We start from the raw sequence: 14,876 nt of genomic DNA, 5'->3' as shown, positions 1-14,876 counted from the left end.
TTAAAGGATTATCGAAAAAATAAGACTATGCAAGCAGAGCCGAAAACTATGCTGGCATCGCTGTCGATGGGTCACGTGATCCCCAGCTGAACAAGTTCTTAAGCTTGAATGGATATTTTGACACACAGAGACAGCACTCATAAAGATAATAAATGATATTTGCCTAAACACAGATACAGGTAAATTATCAGTGCTGGTTCTACTCGATCTCAGTGCTGCATTTGACACTGTCAATCACAACATTCTTCTTGAAAGGCTGGAAAACTGGGTTGGGCTTTCTGGGATGGTCCTTAAATGGTTCAGGTCATACTTAGAAGGGAGAAGTTATTATGTGAGTATCGGTGACCATAAGTCTGAGTGGACATCCATGACATGCGGAGTCCCAAGGTTCAATACTTGCACCCCTCCTGTTCAACCTATATATGCTGCCACCAGGGGCGTTTCCTCCGAGTAGGCAAGGGAGGCAGTGCCTCCTCAAAAAAAAAAATAGGATGAGAAAATAATCCATATTACATATAAAAAAACAACACAAATTTTACAAATTATGACATTAAAAAGAGCGCAAGTCATGCGTATTTCTTAAGGAACACTGCCCAACAGTGACACCCACAGGTGAAGTTACACATGGAGTCATGCCTCACTTTCCTCTCATAGAAAACCATATAAAATCATCAGACCCCCGGCGTGCGGTGGGTTTTGTGGGGGGTAATTGAGAATGAATGGGGGAAAGTCACGTGAGAGGAGGCAATGTCTCCATCGCGCTATCATTGGATGTAATTGGTTATGATTGGATATGATTGGTTTGTGCGATAAATCCCGCCTCTCGTTGACGTGCGCGTTCCGCACGTAGGTTTGACTGAACAAATGATGACGTCAGTCGGAAGGCTAATTGAAAAGTAAACAGATCACCCAGTTAGATATCACCGCTTTATGTCACGTCAAAATCAAACTTGAAATGGACTGAAAGCATGATGACTGCGGGGGTTTTTAGAGCAATCAGCTTGGTGAAATTAAAAATACAATTCGTGTCTGTGACAGACGGTGTTAATGGAGCATGACTGATGATCCAAAATATCCAAGGTTGACAATTAAAAAGAAAAACCGCAATACACAAATAAAATATATTGTTTATATTATTATTGCCTTCAGTTATTATTTTGGAATGAATGTAGAAATGCTTAAAACACTAACTTGATGATATTGACTTGGTTTTGATAAATAGAACATTACATTGTTAATGTAAAATTACAAAATAGAATTGTATTTGGTTTCTTTTTTTCTTTTTTTGATGTACTGTAAAGTAATGTTCATTTAACAAGGAAGATGTGTCAACTTTAAGAGTAATGCACATTAATTTATATTGATTCATAAAAAAAAATGTGCCTCCTCATTTCAGAACACCACTGCACTCCACTGGCTGCCACTGAGCCAAATAATGAGAAAGAACCAAATTGCATATCACAGCTATGCAGATGACACCCAGATTTATCTAGCCCTATCACCTAACAACTACAGCCCCATTGACTCCCTGTGCCAATGCATTGATGAAATTAAAAATTGGATGTGCCTAAACTTCCTTCAGTTAAACAAAGACAAAACTGAAGTCACTGCGTTTGGAAACAAAGATGAAGTTCTCAAAGTGAACACGTACCTTAACTCTAGGGGTCAAACAACTAAAAATCATGTCAGGAATCTTGGTGTAATTTTGGAGTCAGACCTGAATTGGAGGCTTTGTCTCCAGTCAAGACTTAGAGAAACTTGTCCATGCTTTCATCACCAGCAGGGTGGATTATTGTAATGGGCTCCTCACTGGCCTTCCCAAAAAGATCATAAGACAGCTGCAGCTCGTACAGAACGCTGCTGCCAGGATTATGAGCAGAACCAGAAAACATGAACACATCACACCAGTCCTCAGGTCCCTGCACTGGCTTCCAGTTGTATTTAGAATTGATTTTAAAGTACTGTTACTGTATAAATATTTATAAATTTAAAGTTTATAAAGTAAAGTATTATTTATTAAAGTATAAAGTTTATAAATCACTCAATGGCCTAGGTCCTCAGTACATTGCAGATATGCTCATAGAATATAAACCTAACAGATCACTCAGATCATCAGGATCAAGTCACTTAGAAATACCAAGGGTTCACTCAAAGCAAGGAGAGTCTGCTTTTAGCTGTTATGCCAGCCGTAGCTGGAACCAGCTTCCAGAAGAGATCAGGTGTGCTCCAACAGTAGCCACATTAAAATCCAGACTCAAAACATATCTTTTTATTTATGCATTTGCTGATTGAGCACTGTGCTATGTCCGAACTGTTTGATTTTATTTTATACGTATTATCTTTTTATTATTTTAATTCCTTTTCCTGTTTTTATTTCATTTTTAAAGTATTTTATATCTTTTATGTATCATCTTGTTATTTCTGACTTTTAATGCATTTTAAAGTTAAAATTTGGTAAATTTGGATAAGGGGACAAACCACAGGGAAATTTGAGCTGTGGTGCATGGTTAAGATATCTCTGGATTACACTTTCCAAAGGGGACATTTGAATTGCGTTGCTTAGATAAGATATCTCCGGAAGGGGGATTCGGGCTGTGTGCACAGTTTGAGGTGTCTTGGCAAAAGGGGAGATCGAAAAATTTTTTTATCAGTTTGAAGTGCCTTAGCAGGTAGAGCTAGACAGCGGTCCTGTCGTGTGAGGAAGATCCATTTAGATCCGCTCTGATGGATAGATCCGTATAGATCCACTCTGGAGGACAACAACAACAACAACAACAACAACAACAGAAAACTCACTAAGACTTCCTAGCTCTTCCATCCAGGTAGCAAAATTCTCTGTTTTTACTGTTATTTCTATTCCTTATGTTCTATTTTTATTCTTCTTCTTTATGTAAAGCACTTTGAATTACCAATGTGTATGAAATGTGCTATGCAAATAAAATTGCCTTGTCTTGGATGCTTGAACAAATAAACTATGTACAAATAAAGAGCAATAAATAAAATTGTGTTTGCATTGTCAATATTTGCTTTCTTTCAGTGATCTTCAGTGTTTGAATCAAGGTTTATAGCATTATGCTAAAGGTTTAATGCAAGTTTTGTAACTTAAAACTTTACCCTGAAGAATTCCTGATGTTGTTCTGTGAACAAAACCTGATCATAAACTCCACCCTCTTCCAACACTTACCAGGAAGAGACTGACTTATTGTTTCTCTTTTCTGTCATACTGACTCTCTTCTCTCTTGACAAAAGCAATAAAGAATCAGCAATCAGTGGAGAATGAAGAGAAACACTTTCAAGAAGGATTTTTGAGACATTTGTTTCTGAACAGATTGTTGTGATTTTCAAGGTGATTCATTTTTAAAACCGTCGTTCAGAAAGTGAAAGTAAAGTTTCTATTGCTGGAGCTCAAACAGTGAAAATGGCTTCACTAAATGTTTCTGCTGAAGAGCTTTCTTGTCCCATGTGCTGTGAAATCTTCAAGACTCCTGTTATTTTATCATGTAGTCACAGTGTCTGTAAAGAGTGTCTTCAACAGTTCTGGAGAACCAAGAAAACTCAGGAGTGTCCTGTCTGCAGGAGAAGATCCTCAAAAGAGCGTCCTCCAATTAATCTTGTGTTAAAAAACTTGTGTGAGTCGTTCCAGATGGAGAGAAGGTCTGAGGAGATCTGCAGTTTACACAGTGAGAAACTCAAACTCTTCTGTCTGGAGGACAAACAGCCTGCGTGTTTAGTGTGTATTAATTCACAAAAACACATCAGTCACACATTCAGACCCATCTGTGAAGTGGTTTCATCATATAAGGTAAGTCAAATGAGTCTTGTTTCACATGTAATTGAAAGTGACATGAGGGCCAAGTAGGGAGTAGGAGAGTAGTGAGTAGTGAACACACACACTACAGACCAATTCACTGTGGCACATGGGGAGTGATTGGGGGTTTAATGTCTTGCTCAAGGGGCCTCATTTATAAAGCGTGCGTACGTACAGATTTGATCTTAGAATGTGCATACGCATAAATCCACGCCAACGCTCATATTTATAAATTCATCTTTGACGTGGAAAAGTGCTTCAGGGTTTGAACAGACACTTTTCCTTGTCAAGCTATTTTTGCAGCTCGCCATTCTAAATTAAAGGATTTGGACGATGACTGGTGATTTATTTAAATGTAAATTACATTACTTATACGTCTTCTACAAGGCAGAGAACTGAAACCATTCAGCTGTGCACAAGTTCAAGATCATTTGCGATTTATAGATTTCACATCTGAAAGAGAGGCGAATGCTCATTTTCTGTGTGTACGTTTATTCTGTGAATCACATGTACGCACATCTGAGAAATGATCGTAAGATCAAATGTAGGTCAGTTTAAATGCAACATTTTATAATTATATAAGGCCCAAGGGCACCTCAATCATTTCCTGCCGGTATTGAGAATCGACCCCCCTTTAGCAGCAATAACTTCTGCTAATACATTTATACATTTTCACGCAGGTACAGATAATATTAGATAACCTTTTTGTTTTGCTTTAATAAATGACATTGTCTTTTACAAACTGTACTTTGTGTTTTCTCAGGCTGCCTTTGTTTTAATTTCTGAATCAATTTAGTATCAGATGTTCACAAAAACAGAAGAAATCAGGATGAGGGCAAATACTTTTTCACAGCATTATATGATCATATCACTGTATTCTCTTCTTCTCTTCACTGTAATCTGGTGTTTTATGTGTTTTTGTTCAATTCTAGGAGGAGCTCAATACAGCACTGAAATCCTTACAAGAGAAACTTCAACACAATGAAAAAATGAAAGGAGAGTTTGAGAAAACAGTTCAACACATCAAGGTGAGGAAACAGAATCGAGAGTCATTTTCATTACAGCTGTAGGATCACTATATACAGTTATGATCTGATATATTTAATATAATGGATTCCAGTTTATTATTTCTGTAAATGACGAGCAGCGATCTGCTTCTGGATCTGTTATATGTCGGTATCGATTTTATCTCTGATATGAATGATGTGAAGTGTTGATGTGTGTCGATTGAGATGATTGAAGTGAATGTGATTTGATTTCAGTCTCAAGCTGAGCACACAGAGCGTCAGATTAAACAGCAGTTTGAGAAGCTTCATCAGTTTCTCAGAGATGAAGAAGAAGCTACAATCACTGCACTGAGGGAGGAAGAGGAGCAGAAGAAGCAGATGATGAAGGAGAAGCTGGAGGAGATGAACAGACACATCTCAGCTCTTTCACACACAATCAAAGACATGGAGGAGATGATGAAAGCCAATGACGTCTGCTTTCTGAAGGTCTGATTTCAGATCATTGGTTGATCATTGGTTCATTGATTGAGTTCTTGATGATAAATGGTGTGTTTGTTCTGCAGGAGTTTCCAGTCTCAAAGGAAAGGTGAGTGATCTGCTCCTGTCTCTGGTCTCTCTGGTTCTGATCCAAAGCCACTGCAGTTCTGACTCCTGAATGTTCTTCCAGAGTCCAGAGCTCACAGCCGGATCCACAGATGGCTTCTGGAGCTTTGATTCATGTGCCGCGTTACTTGGGCAACCTGCCGTTCAGAGTCTGGAAGAAGATGCAGGACATCGTCCAAAACAGTGAGTCTGACTGTAGAAAGAAAGAAAGAAAGAAATAAAGAAAGAAAGAAAAATGACACGCTCCACTAATAATTTCTCAATCCAACATAATCAGTTAGTGAAACTCAACAGACAGTGAGAATAAACTGATTTAAATCAACACAGACTATAAGAGCCGATAACATGAAGATGATCAGATGCTGCTGAAGATCAGACACACACTTACAGTTTTTCATCTACAGCAGAAATCTCAACAGATCTCATTGATTTATTGTGATTTTAATTGATGGACACAAATGTCTGAATCACACATTTAATGTTTGTAGTTGATGATAAAATGAGTGTGAAACTAATAACAGCACTGACAGTGATCAGAGGAACATGTGTTTGATCAACAGTGTCATAATTCATAATAATCTGTGTTGGGTCACTCTTGATCATTATATGAACAATAAAAGCATCTGTTGATTGTGTCTCATCAGCTCCTGTGATTCTGGATCCAAACACTGCAAATCCACGTCTCATCCTGTCTGATGATCTGACCAGTGTGAGATTCAGCAGGAACAAACAACCTCTTCCTGATAATCCAAGAGAGATTTGACCGGTGTATCTGTGTTCTGGGATCAGAGGGTTTTAACTCAGGAACACACTGCTGGGATGTGGAGGTTAAAGAGAGTCAATTCTGGACTATTGGAGTAACTACAGCATCAAACCAGAGGAAGGGATTGGGTTTCTTCAACACTGATGTCTGGAGTGTGTCGTACAGATGGAATCCAGGTTCTGGTTTTTGTGTCAATCAGAAGCTTGATCGTGTGAGAGTGAATCTGGACTATGACAGAGGAACGGTGTCATTCTCTGATCCTGTAACTAACACACATCTACACACATTCACACACACCTTCACTCGCACACTCTTTCCACTCTTCTATTGTTTTCCCTCCCTCAGGATCTTACCGGTCAATAGTCAGTAATCGTTACTCCTGTACATCTGGATCTTCCTGCTTTCATCATGTTTCCAATATTTAATCCAGATCACATGAGTAAGAGTGCTGTTGATCTGAATATCAGTACGGTGGCTGTGATTGGGCCGTGATGATCACATGACTGATATCAGCACTACAGCAACACTCACACTCTCATATTTCACATCAACAGATCAATAAACAACAAGTTTATTTAATTAGAGTTTCAGTGAATTTGTAAATGAATAATTGTTTGTTTCAGTTTAAATGATCATGTGTTCACTAAAATACATGTAAATGATGAACACTTAGAAACTCTTGATTAGCAGCATTTATGGATCTAATTTTAAAAAACAAAAAGTCAAAGTTTCTGTGATTGACTGAAATCTGACAAAGACTGAGCTTCAGAACAGAATCTGATGATCTCTAGTTTTAAAAGTTTTGAACTACAGCATCATTCAGACACAGGCATTGAGAATCAGCGCATGAATCTCAACAATGACAATCAAAAGCTTCATGCCGCAGTGCATGCTGGGAGTTTTGTATGCTGGCACCCAGCATGCATTGCAGCATTAAGCTTTTGATTGTCACCATTTCTGATGTGTGAATGATGCAGTACCTCTGAATGTGTTATGTGATGATGTCATAATCATCATGATTGTGTGATTCGCTGATCTCATCCTGTGTTTATAAATCACAGAGTCTTTCTTTGGTGTAAAATAGTTCCTATCAGATCACATCTAACAATCATTACAGGTAGTAAGTTAGTTTCACGTCATCTACTTACTGCTTAATTTAGTTCTTACAACATTGTGTGGAGCTGCTAGATGTTTATTAAGATTAAAAGTGCTTTATTTAGTTTAAAATCTGTATGAGGTGGTGAGAGGGTCTTTTACCCCACAGACACACGGAGCAAAACCAGCATGAGGCAGAAGACACACAGTAATGATACAAACACTTCAGCTAAAATAATGTTTTTAATAATGTCTAATTTAATACTTGTTTAAAACAGTCACTTTAGCAAAGTTTGTACTATTTTCTGTTTTTATTTTAATAAATAAAATAATTCATTTTTGTTCAATAAACATACTGTTATTAAAATATGTTCATTTTAAAAATACAGAAACAAAACTATTTAAAAAAAGTAAAGATTCTGAAAGCATTGAAGAAGATCACATAATAATTGAACCTCTGGTGCTCCTTATTTGTGAATCACACTCACGGTCAAAAGTGACCAGACACCTGTAACGTAACCTTATTTTTTCAGTAAAATCATTCTAATTCATTTTTGTTTAATAATGTCATTTTTCTTTTTGCATTTTGAGAGGGTTTTGTGCTAATAATTAATATTTATGCAGTAATTAATATCCATTTTCTCCATAGAAAATATATATATTTTCCAATTTCTGCAGTATTTCAGGTTAAAGGACTTTAACCAGTCCTTTAAAATCCAATTTTTTTAAGGCAGATTAGCGCCATCTGTTGAGAGTATAGAAAGAAAGCATGTAATATCATGGTGTAACCACTAGTTGCCTATATAGCTCTCTATAAAGCAGCTTGTGAATTGCCTAGTTGTTTTTAGACATAATTACATATTTTTATTAGGTGGAAGATTTGAATATATATAAGTATACTTTTTATCAAATTTTAGATTTTTTTTTTGTTAGAAATAGTGATTTGAAGTGTTAGTTTGTTGATTAGTTGATTCCAGTCAAACCTGAACATTGTGTTAGAAAGAGACACAAGGAAGCATTTTGTTGCCAATTTTTTATTCTGAATTTAATAATAATTATTAAAAAAAAAATGCAATTCATTCAGTCATAACGCTTTATGTAAACATTTTTCAATGAACATGACTATTTTTTGTAAAATGTCAGTGAACAGTAACAAAGGGAAGGAATCAAATAAAAAAAAATTCAAAGTCTCTTGAAAACTGGATTTTTCTGTATTTCTTGTTTTTTACTACTTAAGCTCATCACAGAGCTCCTGCAAAAACAACAACAACAACAACAAAAAATAATAATAATAAAAAAAAAAAACGATTGGAACGTGTGAAGAAACAAGCCTGAGTTTCCAAGCTTCTCATCGCTGTTCGATGCAGATTTCCCATTCATTTCCAGTGTCTGTTTTGCACCCTTGATGTTTTAGTGTCACCCATTATTACTAAATTATTGAAATGATTTTACATACCTTCAAAACTTTGCTCTGTCAGCAGTTCATAGGTGTGTGTGTGTGTGTGTGTGTGTGTGTGTGCGTGTGTGTGTGTGTGTGTGTGTGTGAATGGATGTTTATTTCACAGCGTTGATGTTTTATAGTGTCGCTCCTTCACTGATGTGATCTTTTTCTGCATTATGACTGAATTATTGAATGGGTTTCACATATTCTCAAAACTTTGCTCTGTGTTACTGACACATTGATTCATAGGTAGGTGTGTGTGTGTGTGTGTGTGTGTGTGTGTGTGTAATGTTAGAGCAGTGGTCTCAAACTCAATTCCTGGAGGGCCACAGCTCTGCACAGTTTTGCTCAAACACACCTGATCCAGCTGATCAAGGTCTTCAGGATTACTAGAAACTTCCAAGCAGGTGTGAGCTGGAGCTGGTTGGAGCTAAACGGTGCAGAGCTGTGGCCCTCCAGGAACTGAGTTTTGAGACCACTGTGTTAGAGTTTAAGTATACGAAACAGTACTCTTCGATCCATGTTATTATACACACTGCACAAATGAAGTAAAAGTTACTAAATACTTCATAACAAAAAACTATACTTCCCGCAGGGGGTGAGAGTGACATTTTCATTTACAGTCTGGTAACTGATTTCCACATTTGCTTTTATCACTACAGTAATTTACAGGTATATGTCAAACCCACCTCATTCGATGTGTGTCCGTTAAATCCGAACCCGCGATCGAAAGCTCCTCTGCAAGGACCCCTGAACGACTGAGCCTGAGTCAGTGCCTGATTGGAAATCATACCATAAAAAATAGCTTGTGTAACATCAACCATAAAATAAGTCATTTAATATATTTTAAATTATGCATCACGTGATACAATTATGATCTAAATGCATAATTGTACAATTATATTTGTATGTAACAGTAAATGCTGTCCTCAATGTATGTCAATCAAGTAATGTGATTCAAATTGAAATGCTTTATCATTTTTTAGACTATTGAGTGCTATTTCAGAGCTGTACTTAATGAGGATGCAAATCTCTACCAGCTAAGCCATGACACCACAGGTGTCATTTTAAATGGCACAAGAGAGCAGATGGAACAGCAAGGATTTTGAAAGGTGAGTGCAACTACTTATGATATTTAATTTTCACATGTACACTGCACAGACATGATCTTTTAAATTTTTGATAAACAGGTCAACTTTGAGCAATATGATGGGGTCATCACTTTTGTCAATATCACCAAAAATCACTGGAGGTTTGTGGTAAGTAAAAGAGTGCTAATTTCAATGATAAGCTACTACATATGCCCATTTAGACATGTTTGATCTTTCAGTGACATTTATTTGCTAATTTATTTGTTTCTTTTTATCCAATTTAGTTTGTATATGCTCAGACTGACACCCTTTTCGTGCTTGACTCTCTGAGTGGTACAAATGAAATGCAAGAAGCCGAAAAGGCATGCCATTCGGGTATGATAGTCTGTTTTAAAAATGTTATTTAGCATGTGTAGATCCAAAACAGTAATAATGGAAACTAAGCAAAGTTCATGTTGTGTAAGACTACCATAATCACACACTTCCCCCAAAAAGAATTACCCCCAAAAGAGGAGCAATGCGTTAAGTGTGAACGCAAAGAAATACATCACAAAGATGATCAATGCTCAAACTGTGGATACAGACAAAGAGATCCAGTAGATGTGCTCTACAACTGGGTATTGTTTATCCAATTTCTGGCTGTTGACTTTTCGTTTTAAGTGAAAGCATGTGCTAATAATTACAACTACATTTAATAATTACAACACTGTGCAAATAAATCTAACAACATTTCCTATTTTCCTTCCAGGTTCAATGTGAAATTTGTCTGAGGTGGTATCGTCTCAACATTAAAGTGCCAGCACAGGAAGAACCATGGACTTGTGATTTGTGTCTGTAAGCTATTCAGTTAGAGGAGCTTATGCTGAAAGTGTTCTTACATTGTAAGAAAAAATGTATTGCCTATTTGATATGTTATGTAAATGCTTTACACTTTTTTAGTATTTGGTATAGGCTTCATGTTGTTGTGTTGCTTGTTGTCCTCTGCTGGTCTTTTATGTGAATGAATTTTGGGGGAAGAAATACTTGCATTTGGGAGGTTGAAATATTTGTGATTTTGGGTAATTTCATAGTTGACTTTTTATTATCTACAAAAACATTTAAAACACCTAAAATGTTTTTTTTCTTCTTCTTTTTTTCATAAATAGGATGCAAGTGAAGTGATATGAACAATGTAAGGGTTTTCAATAACAACCTCTTTTACTTTAAGAAAGTGTTGTGGATTATGCTCTATGTAAAAAATGACTTGTCAAAGATCTTTGATTACAGAAGTATTTTTACTTTATTGTACAACCAAGGAGATAGCCTCTTCAGGAGACCGCTCCTGCTTTCTGCTATCGTCTCACTATATATACAGGCAAAAGCCCTTCGCCATACATTTTATAGATATTCTGAGAAATTTAACATTTACCATGTGACACATATTCTTCAGCTTGAAATATACATTTCCATACATGTAAACACATTCCTAAATTTTCTCATACAGCATACTTTTTTACTAGCAAGCGCACACCCTTTCTGCTCTTTGTTCATGTATGATTATATTTGTGGAGTGAGACATGCTATATTATGCTGCATTATAATCAATTTTACTATAATAAAATCTTCTTCAAAGGCAACTATACATTAGTGTTTTACTTTCTTATTATTTTGAACATTATTTTGTTTTTATAAAAAAATTCATCATCATTTATAGTTATGTATGTAGTTGTAATTGATTTATCATTATTATGGTAGTACTTTAAAACATAAATAATACACAGAAACAAAACATAAATGACTGGTTAATCAAACATACTCAAACATACTCATAGTGTTTAATATAGTAATATTGACTGTAAAAGAGTAGTTTGTACCCTTAAAGTGTAATAAAGCTATTTTGTATTGACACACTTCTAAAATTAATTTCTTTGGAAAAAAGCCTCATATCAGTGTAAAAGACGTTTACAAATATTTATCTCAATGTAAAAAACATAGTCATGGTGTTTAATATAGTAATATTTACTGTAAAAGTGTAGTTTGTACCCTTAATGTGTAGTAATGCTATTTTTATTGACACACTTCTAAAATTAATATCTTTGGAAAAAAATATCATATCAGTGTAAAAGAAGTTGCAAAATATTTATCTCAATGTAAAGAATATAGTCATAGTGTTTAATGTACAAATATTGCCTGGAAAAGGATACTTTGTACCCTTAAACTGTAATAAAGCTATTTTGTATTGACACACTTCTAAAATTAATATCTTTGGAAAAAAGCATCATATCAGTCTAAAAGAAGTTGCAAAATATTTATCTCAATGTAAAGAACACAGTCACAGTGTTTAATATAGTAATATTGACTGGAAAAGTATAGTTTGTACCCTTAAAGTCTAATAAAGCTATTTTGTATTGACACACTTCTAAAATTAATATCTTTTGAAAAAAGCCTCATATCAGTCTAAAAGAAGTTGAAAAATAGTTATCTTAATGTAAAGAACAGTTGAAAGGTGTTTAATGAAGTCATATTAACTGAAGAAGTTTAGTATCAAAGGCTTAAGGCTGTTTTGATGGACACACACAGTTCCAGTTCAATAGCTTTTGAAAACACACTCACAGCCTTTCAAAAGAAGTTGGAAAATATTTATATTAATGTAAAGAACAAATGAAAAGTGTTTAATGATAATTTTAACTGAAGAAGTTTAAAACATAAATGACACACACAAACAAAACATAAACGACTGGTTAATCAAGCTACTTAATACAGGGTTTCAGAGTAAAGTAAACTTGGCCGCATATTCACAGATTCCAATTTCCCGGATCAATAACGTGTGCGGTAAATGCTGTTACTACACAAATAACACCTCTTTTTAATCGTAGTAACATAGACAAGCAGCAACAGCCTTATTTTCCTCAAAACCAGCTTTCATCCGCAGTGGAAAACACACACTGATCTTTATACGCACACGGCTAAGAGACAGAATGAAAGGAACCGTCTGCAAAGTCCTACGAAACTCCAAATACTTTAATTCAAACAGTCAAGAACCTCACTGTAATACAATGTTGGTGATTTCTGTGCAGGATTCCACACCACTCCCCTTCACCGCTGGAAAAAAAAAGAAAAAAAAATCATGAACGTGGGCTACATAAAGGTATCTGTCACATCTGGAATGATGATCTGGCGTGGAATGATCATAAAATCTAGGCTAGGCAGGTCAGTTAACAAAATACCGTTTAAAAAATTACTATTAAAACGTGGTGGAAACACGTGTATCTTTCATTTGCAATGTATATATCGTAATGTATTATCTTGAAAAATATTTATTGTCAAATGTGTTGAATGTAAAGTCCTCTGAGGAATTCCACCATTCAGTGTGAATTTATCTGAGAATATTCTTAAATAAGGAAATCTATTCAGTGATTGGTCCATGCCTATGTCGTCTTCCAAAATACCATTTGTGGCACAGCAAAGTGTCGTGAATCATCTCTAAGACGCTGACGCTCTGACACTTAAAGGTCCCGTTTTTCGTGGTTTTTTGAAGCTTTGATTGTGTTTATAGTGTGCAATATAACATGTGTTCATGTTTCGCGTGTAAAAAAAACACAGTATTTTTCACATAATTTACTTATCTGTATACCGCTGTTTCCACTGTCATAAAAACGGGCTGATGACTTCCTTGTTCTATGAAGTCCCTCCTTCAGAAATACGTAACGAGTTCTGATTGTGCCAGCGGTTCCTGTGTTGTGATTCGACAGCTCTGAGCGCTCCTTGCCCGGAAAGGTCACGCCTCTTACCATAACGTGGAGATGCACGCGCTCAGTGTTATTGTAAACATGTCTTTAATTTTACCCTATCAATTTGAGCCGGAATCAGACCCGGTGATTGGACTGCGGGATGAAAATAACAGCGTTTCGACGACATGGCGACAAACACACTCTACAAACGCACCTCTTGTGTATTCCTGTGGGCGGAGGTTAGTCAAAAAACTGTTTTAGTGACGTCATTAAAGAAGGAAGTAGAGGGATGTAGTCCAAACTGGCCGTTCGATGTAGGCGACTTCTGTTAAATAAAATATCTCGCTTGGCATTGAACTTTGAGCTTTAAAATTTTACAGATTTTATTTATACTCTAACAACAACATTACACACTAACTAAAGTTTGAAACATGGGATCACGAAGAACGGGACCTTTAAGATGTAGTTCACTTAAATTATGACTGAGATGCTTCATAAGTACCTTTTAAGCGCAGATTTGAGGCAAGATTTTTTTTCAGCAGTGTTCTTGTGAGTAATTGTCAGAGGCTTGATAAATATGGGTTACCATGATGGTGATTGGTGGTTCCAGTTGTTGGCCACTAAACGTTTAAACGTCGGGTTTATACTTGGCTGCTGAATCGGTGTGTGCCAAAACACATTTGAAGCAATAAACTGAATTGGAAATATATGAGTAGAATTTTGGGTGATTCTATTTTAGATGTCATTAATTATATCTTGTTTTATCAATGAGTTTGAAATATAATAATTAATATGAGCCCTTAATATATTTTATTTACTAACCTGGTGATAGTACAACATGGGTTATAACTGTATTACAGAATTGGATTGAAGGAAAGAGGACTCTAAGGAGAAATATAGATATCAGTAATCAGCATATGAATCTCAACAATGGTGACAATAAACAAAATATTCAGAAAGATAAATCCGACATAAAAGCGATTAAAACAGAACAAAAATCACAGCAAACAACTATCGTTTTCTAACAATAGTTAGAAAAAAATATTGTACAATTCAGCTGCATTATTTATTAATAGTGTGATGCATTCTGGGAGGTTTTTTTTGTTTACCATGGTACCCAGCATGCATTGCGGCATGAAACTTTGGTCACCGTTGCTGAGACTCATGGGTTGATTGTTGATGTGTTCTTGTGTCACCGCAGAAAAGACTCTTTTTTTTTTATTTATTAATATAATCACATGTTGACAACTACATTCAAATTAACACTGGATAATAAGGAAAACCCACGATTCATGTATAACCATAATTTCCAATCTTTTATATTTTCATAACATTGCGATTATTCATATAGGCTACTG

General features: G+C 35.7%; 1 protein-coding gene across 1 annotated transcript in view; it reads left to right on the top strand.

The window, feature by feature from the left end:
* The first annotated feature begins 3,158 nt into the window (after positions 1 to 3,158).
* LOC125256208 (nuclear factor 7, ovary-like) overlaps positions 3,159 to 14,876 on the top strand; it is a 28,214-nt gene continuing 16,496 nt past the window's right edge. Inside the window, exon 1 of the mRNA XM_048171973.1 lies at positions 3,159 to 3,802. Within this exon, the coding sequence (XP_048027930.1) occupies positions 3,419 to 3,802 (384 nt within the window). The 5' untranslated portion in view covers positions 3,159 to 3,418. The remainder of the gene's footprint in view (positions 3,803 to 14,876) is intronic.

This window comes from Megalobrama amblycephala, linkage group LG21, assembly GCF_018812025.1.
Source record: "Megalobrama amblycephala isolate DHTTF-2021 linkage group LG21, ASM1881202v1, whole genome shotgun sequence".
NCBI lineage: Eukaryota > Metazoa > Chordata > Actinopteri > Cypriniformes > Xenocyprididae > Megalobrama > Megalobrama amblycephala.
This window is presented reverse-complemented; position numbering and strand designations above follow the sequence as displayed.